Source organism: Mytilus californianus, unplaced genomic scaffold (genome assembly GCF_021869535.1).
Source record: "Mytilus californianus isolate M0D057914Y unplaced genomic scaffold, xbMytCali1.0.p SCAF_2, whole genome shotgun sequence".
Lineage (NCBI taxonomy): Eukaryota > Metazoa > Mollusca > Bivalvia > Mytilida > Mytilidae > Mytilus > Mytilus californianus.
The window spans coordinates 10,672,008-10,695,361 of record NW_026262668.1 but is presented as its reverse complement, the minus strand read 5'-3'; the positions used below and the strand labels follow the sequence as shown (position 1 = coordinate 10,695,361).

The window sequence follows — 23,354 nt, the reverse complement described above, 5'->3', positions numbered from 1 at the left end:
CAGGTTTTATTTGACCTTGACCTCATTTTCACAGTTCATTGCTCAGTGTTAAGTTTTTGTGTTTTGGTCTGTTTTTCTTAAACTATAAGCAATAGGTCAACTATATTTGTTGTATTGAAGAATTGTTAGCTGTACATGCCTGCCTGGCATGGTTCATCTGACCTTGACCTCATTTTCATGGTTCATTGGTCAATGTTTAGTTTACTTGGTTAATGTTAAGTTTATGTGACAGTTGAAATAAAGCTTTATATTTAGGACTATCAACATAATATCAATGATTAGTAAAGAAGGCGAGACATTTCAGCATGTGCACTCTTGTTTAAATAACTTGCTTGCAATCATCTGTCCAAAAACAACTTAATAAAGTTCAAACTATGTTCCTCAATAAATCAAAACTTATATACATGATTTTTTATTGAGCAATTTTAAATTCAAACCACAAGTTAACATAGTACAACATAATGTGTATTTCTTTCAGCATTTTTTTCAAACTGTAATATAATACACAAAAAGTTACAGATCATAATTTAAAAATTATGACATCAAACTAAGGTGACTAGACTACAGCATATTGTATGTATTACAATGCTTTAATTATAATAATTAGCTGGTTCTAAGTGCAGAGTGTTTTAACAAAGCCTTTAACAAGAGTAAGTCGACCCTTCTGAGACCAAAATATAGTAATAATTGTTGTTTTGAAGGAGGTTTATTATGTGTAAACCTAGCTGTGATACTCAATAACTGAATAGTCTAAAAGAATTTGTTTGTGAGTTAAAGACATAAAATTAATAAACTCCATAGAAACAACCTTTTCATGCAATTCCAATAAAATGCACATATTAGTTTCTGATAAAGGAATTTAAAAAAAAAAATGGCAGAACTATTTGGTTGTTTAGGAATTATATTCATGATGGTTTGAAACTGGTTTATACATGTATTTAATCCAACATGATGTGAAATATTTTTATGCATGTTGAGGACAATATTTAAGATTTAACCCATAGGGAGCATTTTCTATACCTCATTCTTTTTGTATAACAAATGTTAGTAATGTGTTACTTAATCTCTTACAATTCAGATCTGAAGTTTCAGGGATGTCTGCTCTAGACTATTTCAGGCAAAAACAATATTATAAATAACATAAAAGATAAAACATGAACATTTACATACACTATGAATATAATACTGTTTCAAAACATTGACTTTTAAATGCTCTTATTCTAAATAATTGGCTAGCACCTTAATGAACTGTATGACTTGAATAACTACTACTCTGTTCAATATTTGACAAATATCACAGTTTAGAACATGTGCACTGGAGGAAGCTACATTTAGAAGAGATTTCAGAAAGATCTTAAAAAGCATTTACAATTTCTTTAAAAGCACTATTTCATGTGTAGGTATAGGCTGTACACATGTCTTTAAAACACCTTTATATATCCTTAGTGTAATTTTCAATAATATGATTTGTTTAAAGTTACAACTATTTAATATATAGCTAGCAAGATCAGAGATACATCTCATATAACTTTCCAACTAAGATATTCATAATATGTCTGTAAAGGTAATAAAAAATATTTTCTGAAAAAAAATCTTCATTTGAATTTTTTGTTTAATGTCTAATGGAAAAATTTAACATTTTATAATAATATAAAAAATCCAAAATCAATCAACCAAACATGTTTTATGAATTACTTTTTAGAACTTGACACTAATAATGATAACATCATATACCAATTTTGAGTTCTGGGACTTTGATACATTTGACCTTAATTTTACACTGCATGGTTGACCTAATGACTTAATGACAATTGCAAAATCTTAACGTCAAAGATTTCTGTTGTGAGCCTAAACATTGCAGAAATATTGGTTTTTCTTTTCATAAATGGCAGGCTACTTCCAAATTGATGTATAATACATGCAAAATATAAATACAATTAAAAAAAAACAAAAAAAAAACCCCACTGAAATACAGATTTGGCTAGACATACACAGACTGTATGTGTCTATTGATAAAAATATATTGAAATGAAAAAAAGACTAGATCATATATAGAACTCTTGGTGTATTCTACTCAAATCATAGAGCAGCACCACTAATGCTGAACAAAAGAAAAGTTACAAATTTCATCCTTAAGAGGTAATTCATTAGTGTCAGACTAAAATTACTTGTACAACATAAATTAATGTAACATATCAGCTTTATAGATAAAAATGAAAAAAAAATTGTGTATCTATTTTGACTACTATTGCAATAATTAAAACAGTTTGAAAAATGATGAATAAAGCAGTATATATCTAAGAACTTTGTATTTATGTAAGACTTACATAGTATAATTTTGATATCATATCCAAGTTAGAGTAACCTTGAAACAATGTTATTTTGTACTCTACCTGCATAGGTAGAACTTCCCTTATTTAGTTTAAAATATAAATAAAGTTATGTGGCTTAAAATGAATTGTAAACACAAACATTGTTTATGACAATAAATTTGTAATAAATGTGTTTTGGCTTTTCTTTAACTTTGCAAAATCCTTGGTTATCGTTTTGGCTTCAAATAAATTTTGGCTCAAGTTGCAAAAGTGATGAATTTCTTCTTTTTTTTAGAAAGGCTTGTTAAAGAACTAGATATGAGTGGACAAAGGGCAATGTTTCAATACTAACACAATTCTTTTAACAAAATAAATAAATAAATATTATGTACTATAAAAATTCAAGCCTATTCAAAATCTTAACAATATAAATAAACAAATTTTGGTACAGTTTCTCCATAACTTGTGTAACTGATTTGCATACAGTACCACACTTCTGGTGCAGTAAAAATTGGTACTGTTAATTTTATAATTTTCAATATCTTTTTACTAAATGTGTAAATGGCTTGGGCCATCCAAACTTTTCAAAACATTCCAAAACTTTGCATGTATCATAATGGAGCATAATATATCCACCAATAATGCATATCAATATTTTGTTCTTCACTAGGAACTAGCACTGGTAATAAGATTGATTGATTGTTGTTTGCTTTACGCCGCATTAGCACAGAAAGGCTATATCGCGGCGAGAGCTAATTCGAATATTATAACAATTTAAGGTATATTTTTAAAATCAGACAAAAGGTCTTTCAATAAACTAAAATTGGTAATAAGAACATTATGGACAAAATAATGTGGCAATGAAAATATTGTGAAAACATATCAATTTTGTTCCTAGCACAAAGAGAAAGTAGAATGACAGATGATTTTTCAAATAAATATAAAATTCAGCATATAAACAGTAAAAGAAAAAAGAATGTAAGAATTAATATACTTTTCCACAAACACAAAGGTATAGTGAATTTTAGAGGTTATATAGTTCCAAGTTAACACTGTGGAGAATATTAATACTTCTACAATAAATTGTAAGGCAGTTTGGGGGTAACATCAATACATTCACTTTTCCTTATATCTTATGAAAAAAACAAAATTGTCTTTTAAATGTAATATTTTAAAATGTAAGCATCAAGAAGTGCAAGAAATTAAGCTATTCCCCCTTACATGATCACAATAATTGGATTTACTTCTGATCACAATGGAGTTATTCCCCCTTACATGATCACAATAATTGGATTTACTTCTGATCACAATGGAGTTATTTCCCCTTACATGATCACAATAATTGGATTTACTTCTGATCACAATGGAGTTATTTCCCCTTACATGATCACAATAATTGGATTTACTTCTGATCACAATGGAGTTATTTCCCCTTACATGATCACACGAAATGGATTTACTTCTCCTTACATGACCACAATGGAGATATTTCCCCTTACATGATCACAAGAAATGGATTTACTTCCCCTTACATGACCACAATGGAGTTATTTCCTTTTACATGATCACAAGAAATGTATTTACTTGCCTTTAAATGTTAATTAATAAAAGATTTTCTCATATATAATGTAATTAATATTCATAACCTAAATATAAATAAATTATATAGATTGTATAAAGCTTTGGCACTATTTTACCCCAACATAAGCACTGTTAATAAATATATAAAGAAAAAAGATTCTTTGGTATTATAACACATTCTTAAACAGTTTTTTATTTAAAAATAAAAATTGAATATGCATTTTCAATTTGAAAAAAATTGTAACTAATCAGATTTATTTTACAGTTAATTCTTGTAAAACAAAAACTGTCAAAACTTAAACATGATTAAATTACTTTTATGTGAAATGAACTAAGCAGCTTTACAAATATTTGGTTGAGTGAAAACTTTTTGATTTTGATACTAATGCATTTTCATAACATAATCAATCATCATAAACAATTGTCCTAGCTCTTTGCATGGTCATAGGTGTAACTTTCCATCCTCCCCCTCCTTTAACAAAAGGTTTGATGTTATATCTACTCAACAAGGTGCTTTCTGCATGGCCTACATCCATCCCTGGACTAAAACATTTTGGTGACTTTGTCCGTAAATGCTCTTCCTCAATATCAGACACCGATGAATCATCCGAGTCATCTTTAGAGCTGCTCTGAGAATGACGAAACCGTGGACTTTCTGTTAACCAATCAAAATTTGCATTTCTCTTAAGCCTAGCCTGTTGGAGAAGATGTTTAATTCGTCTCTGTTCAAACAGCTGTGAGTTTGTTTGTCCCTGTGCCCCCAGAGAGGTCATATTATCAGGTGAAGGAGAACCTTTGTTACCTATCAGTCTCTGATGCTTGTCCTCAGGAGGTATGTCCTTGACAAAGGTGAACTTTGGTTGTTTCTGTTGTTTAGACTTCTCTTTCTTTCTTTTGACTGATCTTAACAACTCCATCTTCTCTAGCCAAGTTAATCCATCCATGTTAGGATGATCAGAATTAAGGATCTACAAAAAACACAAACCAAAATTTCAATTATTAACTATTCTAAAACTTTTAAAGATAGATCAAAAAGCTGGATAATTCTTATTGTTTTTTAAAAAGAAACTGAATTACTGCTGAATATTCCTTTTCTGTTTCATTCAACTTGCTTGTCATTATTGGCTAAAACTTAACAATGGAGAAAAGTTATCAAAGTACCAACAATATGTATATGCTCTGAGGACTGAAGTTCAATATCTTAAAACAATTATTTGTGTAAATTTATGTATAGAAATAACATTATGATTTAAAAACGTTTGAACTTTTCTGAAAAAAAAATGTTTACAAATTGCTGCAAGTTTTGTATTTGTACACAATAGTAAAGAAATGAAAAAAACAAATTGTTAGTTGTATTATCTATGCACTGTAGAACATGCAAGAATCTAAATACAAAATGTATACAATTAATTGCTTCGCCGAGCGCAGCTGGATACGACCGCAGAGGTCCAACCCTGAAAAGTTGGGGCAAAAATGGACACAATATTCGCGCTTGATACAGGTCTAAATTTGGATTGTAATTCAATATTTGACACATAATAGGTTTCTGACACAGAAAAACTGTCATCAAACTAAGAATTGGTTATATGATTTGAATTTAAATTCAATTTTTTGCTTTTGTGCAATACGCTATCCTGTTGCGAATTAACATCCCTCCCCCCCCCCCCCTTTTCAAAAACAAAAAAAAATTGATGGATTTTCTTTTTGATTTCTGAAATCTTGAGGAGAAAAAAATTGTACCAATTTTTTTTTTAACCTCCCCTCCCTCTTTTTCCAAAAAAAAATTCTTTCCCTCTGACAGTCATGGTCATAATCTCAATTCAAATTTCCAATGGAGTTTTCAACCATAATTACCCATTTAAATACATCATAAAAGTCTTACAATAGAAAATGACATACATAATCATAGCTAAAATTAATTTACATTAATCAGCATTTTTAAAATTATTAAAATAGTAACTTCTAATAAAATGCTCCGCTGGGCACAGCTTGATACGACCACAGAGGTCGAACCCTGAATAGTTGGGGCAAATATGGACACAACATTCAAACTTGATACAGCACTGAATTTGGATTGTGATTAAATATTTGACACATCATAGGTTTCTGACACAGAATCAATGTGGTCTAAGAACTTAAAAAAATTTAATTTACCTATTCATACCATATCATTAATATTTGCTTTTATATATAAATCAGAAAAATCAAAAAAAATCCCACCACCAAATTTTTGAACCCCCTAATGATTCATCACCCCCAAACTCAATCTCAACCTTCCCTTTGTGGTATGGTACCTTGCAGTACAATTTCAGAGAGATCATCGGATACACTTGAACACAAGTTATTGTCTGGAAACAAGAAAAATGCTTGGTTTTTTTACCCCTTTTTGGGCCCAAATTCCTAAACGTTTAAGGCAATTACCCCCAAACTCAAACCCAGCTTTCCCTTTGTTTTATGGAACCTTGTAGTACAATTTCAGAAAGATCCATACACTTACACACCAGTTATTGTCATGAAACTAGAAAAATAATTGTTTTTTGCCCCTAATTCCTAAAATTTTGAGGCAATTACTCCAAAAATCAATCCTAGCCTTCCCTTTGTGGTATGGTACCTTGCAGTACAATTTCAGAGAGATCCATACACTTGAACACAAGTTTTGTCTGGAAACTAGAAAAAATGCTTATTTTTGGCCCCTTATTCCTAAACGTTTTGGGCAATTACCCCCAAACTCAATTCCAGCTTTCCCTTTCTGATATGGAACCTTGTAGTACAATTTCAGAAAGATCCATACACTTACACACCAGTTATTGTCATGAAACTAGAAAAATGCTTGTTTTTTGCCCCTTTTTTGGCCCCTAATTCCTAAAATTTTGAGGCAATTACTCCAAAAATCAATCCTAGCCTTCCCTTTGTGGTATGGTACCTTGCAGTACAATTTCAGAGAGATCCATACACTTGAACACAAGTTTTGTCTGGAAACTAGAAAAAATGCTTATTTTTGGCCCCTTATTCCTAAACGTTTTGGGCAATTACCCCCAAAATCAATCCCAGCATTCTCTTTGTGATATGGAACCTTGTGGTACAATGTCAGAGAGATCCATACACTAACACACAAGTTATGTCTGGAAGTTACAAAAATGCTTATTTATGGCCCCTTTTTGGCCCCTAATTCCTTAACTGTTGGTACCATAACCCCCAAAATCAATCCCAACCTTCCTTTTGTGGTATTGAACCTTATGGTAAAATTTCATAGAGATGCATTCACTTAAACTAAAGTTAGAGTGCCAAAACCAATGTCTCTTCGGACAACGACGCCAACGTCATACCAATATACAATCGCAAAACTTTTGCGGTCGTATAAAAATGAATTGACAGCTAATCACCTCGAGACAATACAAATATTATATACATAATTTAAAAGCAGTGTAAGGGAGGTAATTCAAAGTAGTTTTTGAATTACCTCCCTTACACTGTAATTTGTACTTAAGTAATTGTCCATTAACCAGGACACCCTTGTTTTTTCTCACTTTTTTGCCCCTAATTCCGAAACAATTTGAGCCATAACCCCCCAAATCTAATCCTAACCATCCCTTTGTGGTATGGAAACTTGTGGTATAATTTCAGAGAGATCCATACACTGTTACACAAGTTATTGTCATGAAACTAGAAAAATGCTTATTTGGACCCCTATTTGGACCCCTTTTTGGCCCCTAATTCCTAAACTGTTGGGACCATAACCCAAAAAATCAATCCCAATTTGTGGTTATAAACCTTATGTTTAAATTTCATACAGATCCATTCACTTAAACTAAAGTTATTGTGCGAAAACCAATGTGTCTTCGGACAACAAGGACGACGCCAAAGTCATACCAATATACGACCGCAAAAATATAAAAATTTTAATTATAACTGTCCGATTCAGAGTATCATACAAATCTAGCTCGCTGATGGGCAAAGGTCATAAGGTTTTAAAAAAAGATAGCATATTTTTTATTGCTTGTATATTTATAATTCAAACATTTAACTCAGTGAATGTTTAATTCTCCTCTGAAAACAAACTTTATAAATCAAAATGGTTTAATTTCATGATGCTTTATAAGTGACTGGTTATTATGGGAAATTTTTTTTTTAATTTGGTGTAGAACAATTTTATGCTCAATCAGTTACCATTCTGTTAAAAGAACACTCATTGAAAGTTAAAATAGGGATTAATTAGTCCAATGTATGATTTAATATAGATATTCATATTCTTTTCTATACTTTTCTTTGATACTTTACTTTTTGCTTGAAAGATAGATAAAAGAAGTAAACAGCAAATGATAGATTGTTAATTTGACAAACTTATACTATCTAACAGTTGCATATGAAATATTCTTATGTCTAAAGTTCAAAGTGATATGTCAGACCTACAACCATTCATTAATCCTGCAGGGAGAAAAACATATAACCAAGAAAGCCTAGGATTTTGAAATACCTCATTTCTGGTTTCAGTCATGTTATAACTCCCATTATAATACCAAAACAAAACATACTGCATTCTAATAGAACATAGAAATTTTGAAATCCAATAAGACCTCTCAGAATTTACAATTTACACCTCCTTTACAAAAGAACACATCTAACAAGATGGATATAATTCTCAAATATTTGTAAACCTAAAATTTCCGGTTATAGCAGAGTCAGATTTGGGCGGGCCCTTATGGAGCTACATGTATATATATATATATAAATTGCCTAACAATGTAATTTTAACACACTAATTAGTATGTAAATATTAAAATGTTAAAAATATTTACAATGCGATAAAATAAACACAATATTTTGCTAGACAAACTAGCTTCATCGCCTGTGCATCTATCCAGGTGAAATCAGATGCAGATAAGAAACTGTTGCAGCCTATTGTACATTGAATTTTGCTGCTTAATAAATAAATAAAAAATTTGGATGAAGTTCAAGATTTATATTTATCTAATTAAGAAATCTGTTGAAGGAAGGTAAGTTTACAACATCCATTGGCCAATATTACAGAGATATTAAGGACGATGCCACATAATATATATTTTTATATATATAAACGCCTAAAAAGTGTACAAAACAACACCAATATTAAAACTAGAGGCTCTAAAGAGCCTGTGTCGCTCACCTTGGTCTATGTGCATATTAAACAAAGGACACAGATGGATTCATGACAAAATTGTGTTTTGGTGATGGTGATGTGTTTTGGTGATGGTGATGTGTTTGTAGATCTTACTTTACTGAACATTCTTGCTCCTTACTATTATCTCTATCTATAATGAACTTGGCCCAGTAGATACAGTGGAAAATACTTTGTAAAAATTTACAAAAATTTACAAAATTTATGAAAATTGTAAAAAATTGACTATAAAGGGCAATAACTCCTTAAGGGGTCAATTGACAATTTTGGTCATGTTGCCTTATTTGTAGATCTAACTTTGCTGTACATTATTGCTGTTTACAGTTTATCTCTATCTATAATAATATTCAAGATAATAACCAAAAGCTGCAAAATTTTCTTAAAATTACCAATTCAGGGGCAGCAACCCAACAATGTGTTGCCTGATTGGTCTGAAAATTTCAGGGCAGATAGATCTTGACCTAATGAACAATTTTACCCCCATGTCAGATTTGCTCTAAATGCTTTGGTTTCAGAGATATGAGCCAAAAACTGCATTTTACCCTATGTACTATTTTTTAGCCATGTCGGCCATCTTGGTTCGCGGGCGGGGTCATCGGACACATTTTTAAAAATAAATACCCTAATGATGATTGTGGACAAGTTTGGTTAAATTTGTCTTAGTAGTTTCAGAGGAGAAGATTTTTGTAAAAAATTACAAAAATTTACGAAAAATGGTTAAAAATTGACTATAAAGGGCAATAACTCCTTAAGGGGTCAACTGACCATTTTGGTCAAGTTGACTTATTTGTAGATCTTACTTTGCTGAACATTATTGCTGTTTACAGTTTATCTCTATCTATAATAATATTCAAGATTATAACCAAAAACGGCAAAATTTCCTTAAAATTACCAATTCAGGGGCAGCAACCCAACAACGGGTTGCCTGATTGGTAAGAAAATTTCAGGGCAGATAGATCTTGACCTAATGAACAATTTTATACTCATCAGATTTGCTCTAAATGCTTTGGTTTCAGAGATATGAGCCAAAAACTGCATTTTACCCTATGTACTATTTTTTAGCCATGTCGGCCATCTTGGTTCACGGGCGGGGTCATCGGACACATTTTTTAAACAAAATACCCTAATGATGATTGTGGACAAGTTTGGTTAAATTTGTCTTAGTAGTTTCAGAGGAGAAGATTTTTGTAAAAGATTACAAAAATTTACGAAAAATGGTTAAAAATTGACTATAAAGGGCAATAACTCCTTAAGGGGTCAACTGACCATTTTGGTCACGTTGACTTGTTTGTAGATCTTACTTTGCTGAACATTATTGCTGTTTACAGTTTATCTCTATCTATAATAATATTCAAGATGATAACCAAAAACGGCAAAATTTCCTTAAAATTACCAATTCAGGGGCAGCAACCCAACAGGTTGTCCGATTCATCTGAAAATTTCAGGGCAGATAGATCTTGACCTAATAAACAATTTTACCTCATGTCAGATTTGCTCTAAATGCTTTGGTTTCAGAGATATAAGCCAAAATCTACATTTTACCCCTATGTTCTATTTTTAGCCATGGCGGCCATCTTGGTTGGTTGGCCGGGTCAACGGACACATTTTTTAAACTAGATACCCCAATGATGATTGTGGCCAAGTTTGGTCAAATTTGGCCCAGTAGTTTCAGAGGAGAAGATTTTTGTAAAAGTTTACGGACGACGGACGACGGACGCAAAGTGATGAGAAAAGCTCACTTGACCTTTCAGGTCAGGTGAGCTAAAAAAGGAAACATTAAATGTAATTATCTATAAATATTTCGGATAACAGATATCCTTCATCAGTATGATTATGATGTAAAATTAAATGTAAATTATCTATAAATATTTCGGATAACAGATATCCTTCATCAGTATGATTATGATGTAAAAATCTATAAATATTTGGAATAACAGATATCCTTCATCAGTATGATTATGATGTAAAATTTTACATCATAATCATACTGATGAAGGATATCTGTTATCCGAAATATTTATAGATAATTACATTTAATATTTCCTTTTTTTTAATATTGGTGTTGTTTTGTACACTTTTTAGGTGTTTATATATAATTTGTTTATTGTGTACATGTATCGTTACTCATAACGATCCAGCGCCTTTATAAGAAAGATCGTTGACTAATATCTAGACGTTTTATCTATATATGTATATATGCATACTCTTTTTACAAGTCCCACTCCTAATTTTGTCTTGTTAGGGTCCCCCTATTCAAAATCCTGGCTGTGCACCTGTAACATAAAACACTTATCTTATTTCAACACAGGTAACTATAGTAATATTCACAGGAATAATTACAGGATATGTGGAGATATATGTCAATATGACAGAAAAAAACCCACACACAAATAAACTGTTGAACAGAGATGTCTCGTCTTGGTGTAATTTATGAGATGTGCCAATTGTAATACTACTGCTACCAAATATAATTGACCTAAATTAAGTGTTTCCTAATAACAAATCATAACTATAATTGATTTTTTCTACACCACTGGAAACACCATGCCTAGGTCCCACTATCGCAGGGGAGACAATAACCATATCAGTAAATCTAGAAGAGACTTTTAATAAATAGTTGGAAAATCAAGCATGGCATCATAAACTGTTGGTTTTTTGTTACAGCTAAATGACTACTTAAAAAATTTGTAAGGGTTCCGTGGAACCCAGTGTCTCGCCTACTTTTGCTGTTAATCGCAGGCTCAACAAATTGAGGAAAAAAATGAATAAAATATTCCTCTCTATACTATCTTTTGATTGTAAGTAGCTTCTGTCCAAGTTTGGTAAAAATCCAGGATAGTTTATGAATCTAATAAATGTTTTAAAAACTTAAAACTGCAGACTGTATGTAATGTTAACTGGAAGAAAAACTAAGTCCATTTATAAGTAAAATAAGGAAAAAATGGAACAAAATTTTAACAAAATTTCCTTCTAGATACTAGCTTTTAATCATAAACAAGCTTCTGTCCAAGTTTGGTACAAATCCAAGATAGTTTAAGAAATTGTTCAAATTTTAAAAACTTTAACCACAGAGTGAATGTAATGTTAACTGGCAGAAAAACTAAGTCCATTTATAAGTAAAATACGGAAAAGATGTTTTTTTTTTACAAAATGTTCTTTTGGATACTATCTTATGATCATAAACAAGCTCCTGTCCAAGTTTGGTAGAAATCCAGGACGACGATGGAATATAGGATCGCTATGTATCGCTTTTTCGACAAAAGTCAAAGGCTCGACAAAAATGATTAAATCAATCTATTAAAACACAACATCATCTCCTACTAATTCATGCAATAATCATCTGACACCATAGATAAGCATACAATGAGAAGTGAATTAGTAATAGAAACTATATCTACCATTAAAGTTAGATAATTGTTAGTTTTAAATCATAGAAATTAACATACCAGTATAATTTACTCTGAAATGAAAAATACACTCATTAAAATTTTAATACTAGCATAAATAAAGCAAAATGTTTAACTAGCTTATCAATCAATAAAATATCTGCTGATGTTTTAATCTCTGAATGATGAGTGGAAATGTTTGTTAAAATTTAGTATAAAAATTTGTACCAAATTATCCCAAGAATTTTTTATAATTCTATACTTGTATCTGAAAATATTATACACAAGTACGATAGTTTATAAGTACAAAAATAATATAATCAATTAAATAAAAGTTTCAACAGAAATACAACGCAATGTAAATAAAACAATCAAATAAACTGAAGCAAAGTTTGTGAATTGCAAATGGATATAGAAAATTGTGATTTGATGTATAAATATAGTTTTCAACAGAGACCTATGCATTGCGAAATATAATTAACATTACATTACAGGTTCTCAGTATTCAAATTAAACCTATAAAAAGTCTAACTATCTGACTTAAATAAGATCTATTAACTAAGATTATAAACTAAGTTACTGAATTAATAGTAAATTAAGGAATTTGACTTCATTGGAGGGACAGTTAATTAAGTTACAATTATCTCCCCCTTTTTTGGTTGAGTTATCTCCCATTTTACTCATTGCTTAAAGATGTACCTTGGAGGAGAAGACAGCTGGTCATTTTTTAAGAGGGTCATATCTAGCAGCTAAACTGACATATGCCCTGCCCGCTGTATCAAACCACATCTGCAAAAATATAACACTACATCTATAGAATGGTTATACATGTAAATCAATATAAATAAAAATAAAAGCTAATGGCATGTACTGGCTGTAGTATGCTTAAAATAAATATAAATAGTTTGTAACAGTTGAGAAGTAAAAAATGCATTAAAATACTCATAATTTTCATCCAGTTTAAACCTGAACAAATATTTTAACTAAAATTAAATGTTAACACTTGGAATTTTTTAAATCGAAAAACATTCAATAGATTATAAGAAACAAACAATGAGAATAACTGAACTACATAGGATTTTTGTTCGAAAAAGGCATAATATACTACAGGCAAAAATTAATCTTAAACTAAGAATAATCCTTTTAATGGATGTGTATTTTCATATCTCTGATATTTCTGGACTATATCTCAAACATTAAATTTTAACAAGTTATGCAGTTCATTAATATATATATTTCAACCATTTTCTTTGGAATTAGTTGTATATCTTATAATTTATAGTCAGTAATCTAAAACTGAAATGCACTTTAAGATAACCATACCAAATCATCAATTGATCTCAGTATTCATTATATATGTAAACTTAAATGGGTGTCTCGGTGGACATTTGTCTCATTCACAATCATAGGGTAAATCACCATATCTCCTTACTTCTATATTAGTAAATTTAAAATCCCCTTTCCAGTTTATAGTGTTTAATTAATTACATATCTGCAACCTAAGACTGTATACCTGATTATGCCATACAAGAATATTGTCTAGAAAAAGAATGTAATGTTTTATAATATCTTGTGACAAAACAAATATTTCTTTTCATTTTGGCAGTGATTTTATAATAAATAAATCCTAAAGTCATTTTAATTCTGTTTATCTGCTTTATAAACTATTCAATTAGGTGTGTTTAAAAAGATTACTGTAATTCCTCACAGAGCTAAACACACAATTCCTAAAAATCAATCAAGACTAATGTTTTAAACTGAAAAGTGCAAAATTCCTAATAAACAATCTGTCATTATCAGTGAAGAATGCACATGTCATCCTTTATTTTAACCATTCATGTCAAGGTATTATAACACTGAAAAATTAAATCTGAAAATTGTTAATTGAAACAGATATATATAAACTTCTATGGTAATTTGGTCTTTGGTGGCGAGTTGGCAATTATACCACATCTTTTTATTTTTAAATATAATTTATTGATTGTAAGATTGCTATAAAATTAAAGGAATTAGTAGACACAAGATAAAAGGACTTTGTACAAGACACACAAAACATATAAAAAAGTACATTCACTCTGGAACAATAAGTTAAAAAGGAGGGACTGGCTCAGTGACCTAAACATTGCGTAAAAATGTTTTTTAGGATTTTTTAATTTATCTTGAGTTAAATTATCATGAGGATAACAGTTTGGAGTTATGAAGACACATATATTAAAATAAGGAGATGTTAACTTATGTACTCCACCACATGCTTGTTTAAGTTAAAAGGATACAGGCCTTTTTACAGTCTAGTATAATTGTGGAATTTTTAATGAACTAGTTGTACTACTATTTGGTTGGTAACAGGTCTAAATTTGTGATAGGCCAGTGATTCTTAAATGTTAAAATTATTCTAATAACATAAAAGTGATAGAAAAGAAACTACACAATAAGCAGGTTGGGCAGTGGATATCACACAGAGAATCTAGGTGAAAAACAAACTCATAACAATACAATTATATATTATTAGCACTTATACATATATGCAATAAAATGTAACATATTTTAATATATAATGACCTCACATTTATCAATTTGTTTTTATTTGCATATGAATTAGATAAGTATATTAGACAAAACAGTTCACTCATTTTGTTTAAATCTACATACTGGTATCTTGAAATGTGAAAATGTTGCACAAAGTTGGTTTTTGTTCATTGATGTTTTTTTTTTTGTGTCCATATCAACACTTGCTGGATTGGAAGTAGTGCCGCGCTGTAGTTTTTTCTCTGTTCCTGCCTTAATCATTTTAACAAACACAAAATTTTAAAGAACCCAGAAATAAACGGTTTAAACTTTTCATACACAGCTTAAACAACTAAAGAGCAGCATCAAGTGCTGGATGACTCAGGCTGAAATGGATGTTTAATAACTGTTTGTCTTTCCTGACAACATTTTTCACCATTTACATGAAGTATATAAATAACATTTAAGCTCAAACTAAATAAAGAAAAGTTAAGTGAACAGACAGTTAGATTTTTGAGGTGCTTTTATTAAATACAAAGTACATGTTACAGGCATTTGTGTAAAAATCATTTTTCTGGTGAACATCACGCTATGGAAAAGTAAGTGTGTGAAACATCAAACTCTACCCCATCAGCAACTGCGACTTCCTGTTTTATTTTGCCATCCATGGAAGAGTCAAGATGCTCATTTAAAATATATTGAGCAACTTTCTGAAGTCTTCGTTCATCTTCATCCTGGTACCGAGATCCACTAGCAGACTGCATATCACTTGAAGTAAAACTGGATCTATTTCCATCAGTGCTCCAAAGTGTATAAACTTGAGAAACTTTCATGTTGTCTGGGAAGTTGGTATATTCTGAAGGATATGGTTTTACAGAACATCTTCTCCCATTGGTAGGTGGTGGGGATGGTTTTGGTAAGGAAAATAATGTTGTTTCACTTTTTGTCTTTCTTAAATTTTTACTGCGTACATATCCAGCATACTTATGCCTTAAATTCTTCATTACATTTCCTTTGGGAATTAATGGTGCTCTTGTTTCCATACTAGAAGAAGTTCTACCATTTTTGCCAAGTTTTGCCTGTTTAGACATATTGATATCTGACACTAACATACCAGATCTGGATTCTGGTCGTATGATTGGAAAATCAATCCTGGCTTCTGACTGAGATCTGTGAAGGTTGGTAGAGACTTTCTCAGAATCTTTTAAATCTGGTGGCTTATGGGTTATTGTAGGAGTAGGGTTATGTAAGGTGAATTCTTTTTTAATTTTCTCTTTTTGACTTGGCGTTATTGAAGCAGATGGGCGCCAAACTACAGTTCCAGAGTTCAGAACTCTCATTGCATTTTGCATCATTATATCATTATTAGGGAAAAGTTGAATTGCACACGAAGGCTCAAGTCCATCATTTTCTCTTGTTTTCATGTCAGCTCCTAAGCAAATGGTGGATAACTTTGAGAGGCTGATTTCATCACTGGACTCCTCAGAAATCACAGCTGTGTCCTCTGGGAGGATCATGACGCTTCCTTCGAATTCTGGAGAAGGCAGATGTTCTTGTGAGCCGTCCAAGCTTCCGTTTTTGCTCTCTGGCTTCTCTGGCAGCTGTATAAAGCATGAAATAAAACAGCAATCAGAAATATCTATAAACCATGACATCTTTAACTTTGGAGATGCAAGTTTATGATTCTATCGACTGTTAAATGTTCATTAAAGAATAATAAAATAAAAATAAAAAGTATGTACAGCAACCTTATGACAAATTGATCCCAATTAATTCTAAACAATTAACAACTATCCAGTAGAAACGGTCTAAGACCCCACACACAATAAATGTGTACATGTATCTATAATGTAATCATCTGCATGTATCCGGAATGTAATTTGCATGTATCTACAATGTAATTTGCATATTTGCATATCACCTACAATGTAATTTGCATATTTGCATATCACCTACAATGTAAATTGCATATTTGCATGTCACCTAGTGTAATTTGCATGAATTTACATTGTAATTTGCTTGTATTTACAATGCAATTTGCATGCATTCACAACATAATTTACATGTATTTACAATGTTATCTGCATGACGAATAATTGTCTTTTTTCTCTTTTGGTCATGGTATTGTCTGTTTTTGTTTTGTTTGCCCCCTTGGTATCTAATCTTCTGTTGTTGTTTTTTCAGTTTAATTATATTCACAAAAGATAATATAAAAGCACAACTTTCATTTCAAAATCTTCAGCATAAGTTCTGGTAATAAAACCATCATCTGCTTAAATTATAAATAGGCAAAGCTAAATAATGTGCTGTCCCTTCAACAGTACATGCATCTATATAAATAGTTACTTTTTTTCTCTTTTAATAAATCTCTGGGAAAGGTCTATTCTATTCAAAGCTTCAAGCACTATAATTCATTTTAAATTAGAAATACATATGTCGAAAAATTAAATAATCATCAATAATTAATCTAAATTTTGAACTAATAATAATGAAATTGAATGATGTAATAGGGATCAAATATATATAATCTGCAAAAAACTTAATTTTTGAAATTGTAGCATTCAAAATTTTGGCATCACATTTAAAGATACAGTTTAGTGTGACCTCCATTTTCACTGAACTAGTACACATTTTTGTTTAGGAGCCAGCTGAAGCCCACCTCCGGGTGCTGGATTTTCTCGCTGTATTGAAGACCCATTGGTGGCCTTGGGCTGCTCTTTGGTGGGGTTGTTGTCTCTTTGACACATTCCCCATTTCCATTCTCAATTTTAGTGTATAGAAAATTGTATTGAGTATTGAACATTACATGTACAAATGTATGTATGGTACCCAGAAACTACTGTTACATGTTATAGTATTATGATATCTAGGTAAATGTGAAAATTTGTGGACAAATCTACATAAAACATTCACTCTATGTGATTGCTAATTGTTATTTTACTTGTTAATTTGATAAATAAATAAATAATAAACTGTTATCACAGAGATATGTCTCGCCTTTTTGTAATTTTGATAATGCAAATGTTGAAATTAAAATAGCAATACTTTAACATTTAAGTTATGCAAATATTCAAAGTTGATGAACCATGACTGAATGTACATGGCTAAACAATCTCCATGGAATGAGATGTGCCAATGCTAATACAACTGCATACCAAATACCATTCATTGACTTATTATAAGTCGTTCCCTTTAAACAAACCTAAACACGTACATTAACTTGTAAACTATGTAAAAGTTTCAAAGTCAATGAACCATGATCAGGGGTGGGGCTATATAATCTCCATGGAAACGATACTTGCAAATGCCAATAAATTTGCATACCAAATATCATTGACTAAACATTAGCAGTTCATCTTAAACTGATCTAATCACAAACTAATACATGTAAATTAAGCAAAAGTTTCAAAGTAAATAGACCATGACTGAAGGGGCTGGGCCAAATATTCTCCATGGAAATGAGATGTGCTAATGCTTATACAACTGAACACCAATTAACATTGGCCTACCACTAATGGTTCCCCTTGAACTGACCTAATCACAAACTAATACATGTTAACTTAGCAAAATTTTTAAAGTCTATAGACCATGACTAAGGCAGCGGAGCCAAATAATCTCCATGGAAATGAGATATGCCAATGCTTATACAACTGCATACCAAATATCATTGACCTACCACTAGTGGTTCCCCATAAATTGACCTAATCACTAACTAATACATGTAAACTATGAAAAGTTTCAAAGTCAATATACCTTGACTGAGGGGGTGGGGCCAAATAATCTCCATGGTAATGAGATGTGCCAATGCTAATACAACTGCATACCAAATATCATTGACCTACCACTAGTGGTTCACCATGAACTAGACCTAATCACAAACTAATACATTGTTGATGCCGCTGTCACCGCCGGAAACAGCATACGTATGTCTCTCTTTTTGACTCTGTCAAGGCGAGACAAAAATGCTGGATTTAAAACATATGCCAACAGGTATTAATTAAATAACATATGAAAATTGCATAAGATTTTTAAAAGATTTTGATTATTGATAATGGGTATCTGGGGACTTTTAAAGCCCTTTATACAGTATGTTTTTTTTTTCATTTTTGAAGGCTGTATGGTGACAATAATGGTCTTCCTTTGGACTATATCTGATAGATAGATGTCTCTCTGGTAGTCATATCACATCTCCTTTGTCTTATACATTGTATAAGTGAATAATGCAAGATTTTCAATCTCTAAAGAGTCTTGAATGGAAATCTTATCCAAGGTATCTGCCATTTCAAAATCAGATGAGTGTTTTGAACTATTTACAGTGTTTGATTTCTTTTTCATAGCTATTAAATGATCTAATGGGGGGAAAAAATGTTCAAAATTGTCTGAAAATATTAACGTTTTAATCAGATTATTAGGTGAGACAGGAATATCTCAGTCCAGAGAAACAAAGTGAATGTTATTTACAACATCAGGGAGAAATCTTTTTCACAATTTGTTAATTCAGAAAACATACTGAATATTGAACTTGTTATCGTGTAAAGTGTTCATTTTCTTCATTAAAACAACATTACTATGTGTGAAGGGGATAACACAGTACCTGCAATACTGTTGGCAAAGGTCTGTCCTGAAAGTACTCACATTTTTACAACAAATCTTTATAACTTATTTATATGTGGAAATTATTAATATGTCTATCAAATCATCTATCAATATCGAAGTCCTTAACTAAACAAGATCTGAAATCCTAGAAACCTCTTTCATGTCTTTTACATGCCAATAAGACAAAATATCATAAGAGACTGACATAACAGAGGTATCCTACATCATAACAGTTTAACCTGTGGATCTATAAATCAAACTTGCCTGCATGTAGGAAAAACTTATGTACCGGTAATAAAAATGTAATGTATGAAGGTCTTACTCTCCGAACATCAATAAAATGGTGACTTTTACAGTACTAGTCAGGCTAGTAGTTAATTATCTAAATCTGTTTTCTGTTATGTTTATAATGTTGCTGAAATTTTATTATGGTATGTTTGTCTACTAGTTCAAAGTGGTATGAACAATAAGTTTTATATTATATTAATAAGCTACATAAAAATCATATGGTGAAAAAGGCCACTTTTAATTTGATACAAAGTCTGACATAAACTGCATGTGTTTATAAATAATATTACATGTGCTTTTAATCCAATATGAACTAGATATCATTAAGATGGGAGCCATCTCTGTGGGCCCCGCTGTGAATAATGTGTGTTAAAAAATTTGTACATGTATCTTTAATAGGACATAGGGTTGTCAACTGAAACCAAAGTTTTTTACCTTGAACTTTGACCTAGGAAGTAGTACATAAATTATGACACACCCTCTGGTGTTGGTTTATATACATGTCAAGTATAAACTTTGAAATCATAACGGTTCTCAAGATATAGAGCAGACACGATCTTTACCATAGGACATGGGGTTGTCAACTGAAACCAAAGTTTTCAACACTGACATAGGAAGTTGTACATACATTATGACACACCCTCTGGTGTTGGTTAATATACACGCCAAGTATAAACTTTGAAATCATAACGTTTCTCAAGATATAGAGCGGACACGATCTTTACCATAGGACATGGGGTTCTCAACTGAAACCAAAGTTTTTAACCTTGACCTTTGACCTAGGAATTTGTAAATACATTATGACACAACCTCTGGTGTTGGTTAATATACATGTCAAGTATAAACTTTGAAATCATAACGGTTCTCTAGATATAGAGTGGACACAATTTGTTACTGACGGACAGACTGATCACTATAGGGCGTCCGCCATTCGGCGGGGCCCTAATTAGGAGTCTGAGATATAAGCTCAAGAGCTTTCCTATATATGGACATATATGAATTCAAAATCAACAAAGGATGTGTGAACATCTTATATTGTGATTACTTGTGATTATAAGATGTCTTACATGCCATTTACAGGGAGATGTAATACAAAGTTTCAGGAAGAGGGATATGAGATGACATGGGATAATTTTATAGAAAAGTTGGCTAATACATGTAAATGTATGCTATATATAAAAAGGAAAATATATTGGTTAGACGGAGATGTATATTAAATTATTAAACGTGTAGACATGCAAGTTTTATATTTCTCCAAAATTAATTTTAAAATATGCACACGTTAGCTGTTTAGTTTTAGATTACAAAATTAAGGAATGGATATTTCTACTGAAGAACCTATGTTTTATTTTTTTTAGTATATACATTTACAAAAATATGGTACTGATAACAAATTCTATATAAGATATAAAAGTCCTGTATATCTTATCATATTGCTATTAACCAAAAGTAAGACAAAGAATTCATCCATGAATAATTGAACATGTACACATTTTTATATAAAACAATTTACAGAAGGTGTAAATTAAAAATTGTTTGGTTGGTAGTTAAACTATAAGGACTGTTCATTGCAAGAGCAAAAATCAACTGTCTTATTTTTTGGAATATACAAATCATTTCTCCCTTCACACTTTCAATTATTTGTAAAAAATAGTGTGCATTTATATCATGCAGAAAATAATATGCTATAAAACAAGTTAACAAAAATGTCTAAATCTTAAATATTATACTATTAAAAAATGTCTACATTAAAAAATATTATACTATGTGTGAGAAGACTAGTATAAGCTCCATCCAAAACAAAGTGCACTATGGGAAGACTAGTACTAGAGGTGAGATAAAAATCCTCAAAACATACTTCACTTTTGGATCGTGAAAAATCCACAGCAGTGTACATGAGACTAGAGTCTGGTCGTTTTATACCCACTCCCTTGATTGTGTCCATCAGAATGTGACCGAGTGCTCGTACTTGTACTGTGCTGTATGGACGTGTCTTACGCTGATAAAGTAACAGTGAGCATGCTCATCAATGGTGATATTGTGAAAAGATGGATTTCTTATTTAAATGCAGGTATGATGTGTAATGATGTACTGTGAATACTTCATATGTGCATTAAACATAAAATTTACTTTTTTATCTAATGTAAATTCAGAAATTTTTGCGTGCATTTAACATTTGGATTGCTAAAAAATTGAAGCAAAGCGAGATTAAGTATTACCAATTAAAAAAATTTAGCCTTTAAAAAAAGGTAATCAAAATTCAAAATGCATTTTTTAAATTTTGAGAAACCTATCCAGTCGCATTTCTGCAATATTAAAAAAATGCAAAAATTTATGAATATACAACATGTACAATATTTTGTGCTTCAAAACCACTTTTTTCGTAATTCCCATTTACTTTTTCTTTGACAAATGAAAAAAAAAGTTAAACATGGGTGTCAATTTTTCAAACCTGGGAAACTATGAGATCTTCCTTAGTAGAACTCTTTCTAGAAGGAGATCTGCTGTAGAACCTATTTCCACGGTTTTTAACAACATTTTATCTTACCTTTCGCAATAAAATTACTTATGTCAAAACATATTTAATAACTAAAACAATATATATAGACGACTTTATTTTGTTTTATAATAATTAATTAACTAAAGCAACATATTGTGTAGATGGGACAATAATTTTGTCAATCTTTACAGGACAATTTGGGAAGCTGTCATCAATAGTTGCAGTTGAACTTGACACAGACATGTAAACAAGAATATGTGTCTATGAAAGCCATGGGTCACTAAAACTATCAGTTTTCCATGTTGAGTGAGCCATGAAATCTGGGTCAAACCTTTACATTGCATATACAATTATATATAACTTAAAAAGGTTCACATCAAAAGATGATGTACTAATACTTTAGTTTCAAGTTGATGTGAACACAACTTCATGATAAACTATCTTAATAATGACCAACACTTTAACATCTGCTTTTCATGTATAAAATGGAAGAATGTTTATGTTATCATTTCAAGGTCTGATTATTCTAAGGTCCAAAATCAATAAGAGAAATGATAAAAAATTCCCATCATGTCTGACCACTTCTACCATTTTTGAAAATAGAATAACATAAAATTGTAAAAGACAGTTGAAAAGATAAAACTGTCAAAAATGTTGTACATTACAGAGAATTTATAAAATCTAAATTTTCCCATAATATATTACTATATTAGTCCCTTACATATATATACAGAGACCTGGTTTACAAACATGTGAGTGGATAGATCTGAAGTTGTGTTATGTATTTCCAGAAAGGTTGTGTAAACTATTGAAAATTTGTTAACAAATTCAACTAAACTATTTCATGACTGTAATTTTTAAAACTCATTTCGAACCCTCATTCCTAAGCTGATCTAACATCCACCTCTTCAAAAAACATACTTCACCATTTCTATAATCTTTGACTATGAACAAAATATCGTGAATTATCCCTTAAAACTCTAAGTAATGAAATTAATAGACATATATATTACCTTATAGCATGGAGTGGA

The 23,354-nt window shown here is 30.9% G+C and overlaps 2 protein-coding genes across 8 annotated transcripts in view; both read right to left on the bottom strand.

Annotated features, from left to right (window-relative positions):
- Positions 1 to 396: 396 nt before the first annotated feature.
- Positions 397 to 23,354, bottom strand: part of LOC127727867 (uncharacterized) — a 38,007-nt gene continuing 15,049 nt past the window's right edge. For 3 of the 7 annotated variants that reach the window (XM_052235006.1, XM_052235005.1, XM_052235007.1), the window contains 4 exons: positions 21,682 to 21,822; positions 13,134 to 13,223; positions 12,495 to 12,508; positions 397 to 4,861 (listed from right to left, as the gene is read on the bottom strand). In XM_052235006.1, the coding sequence (XP_052090966.1) occupies positions 13,155 to 13,223; positions 21,682 to 21,822 (210 nt within the window). In that variant the 3' untranslated portion in view covers positions 397 to 4,861; positions 12,495 to 12,508; positions 13,134 to 13,154. The remainder of the gene's footprint in view (positions 4,862 to 12,494; positions 12,509 to 13,133; positions 13,224 to 21,681; positions 21,823 to 23,354) is intronic. The other 4 variants (XM_052235008.1, XM_052235009.1, XM_052235010.1 and 1 more) reach the window with 2 other exon arrangements.
- LOC127727874 (uncharacterized) lies at positions 13,672 to 18,529 on the bottom strand. Its single transcript, XM_052235023.1, has one exon. It carries the CDS (start codon positions 16,592 to 16,594, stop codon positions 15,524 to 15,526), a length of 1,071 nt encoding a protein of 356 aa, XP_052090983.1. The 5' UTR covers positions 16,595 to 18,529; the 3' UTR covers positions 13,672 to 15,523.

What these genes read in the sequence shown, in the direction of transcription:
- LOC127727874 (XM_052235023.1), bottom strand. Translation starts at nt 16,594, where the DNA reads ATGTCATGGTTTATAGATATTTCTGATTGCTGTTTTATTTCATGCTTT.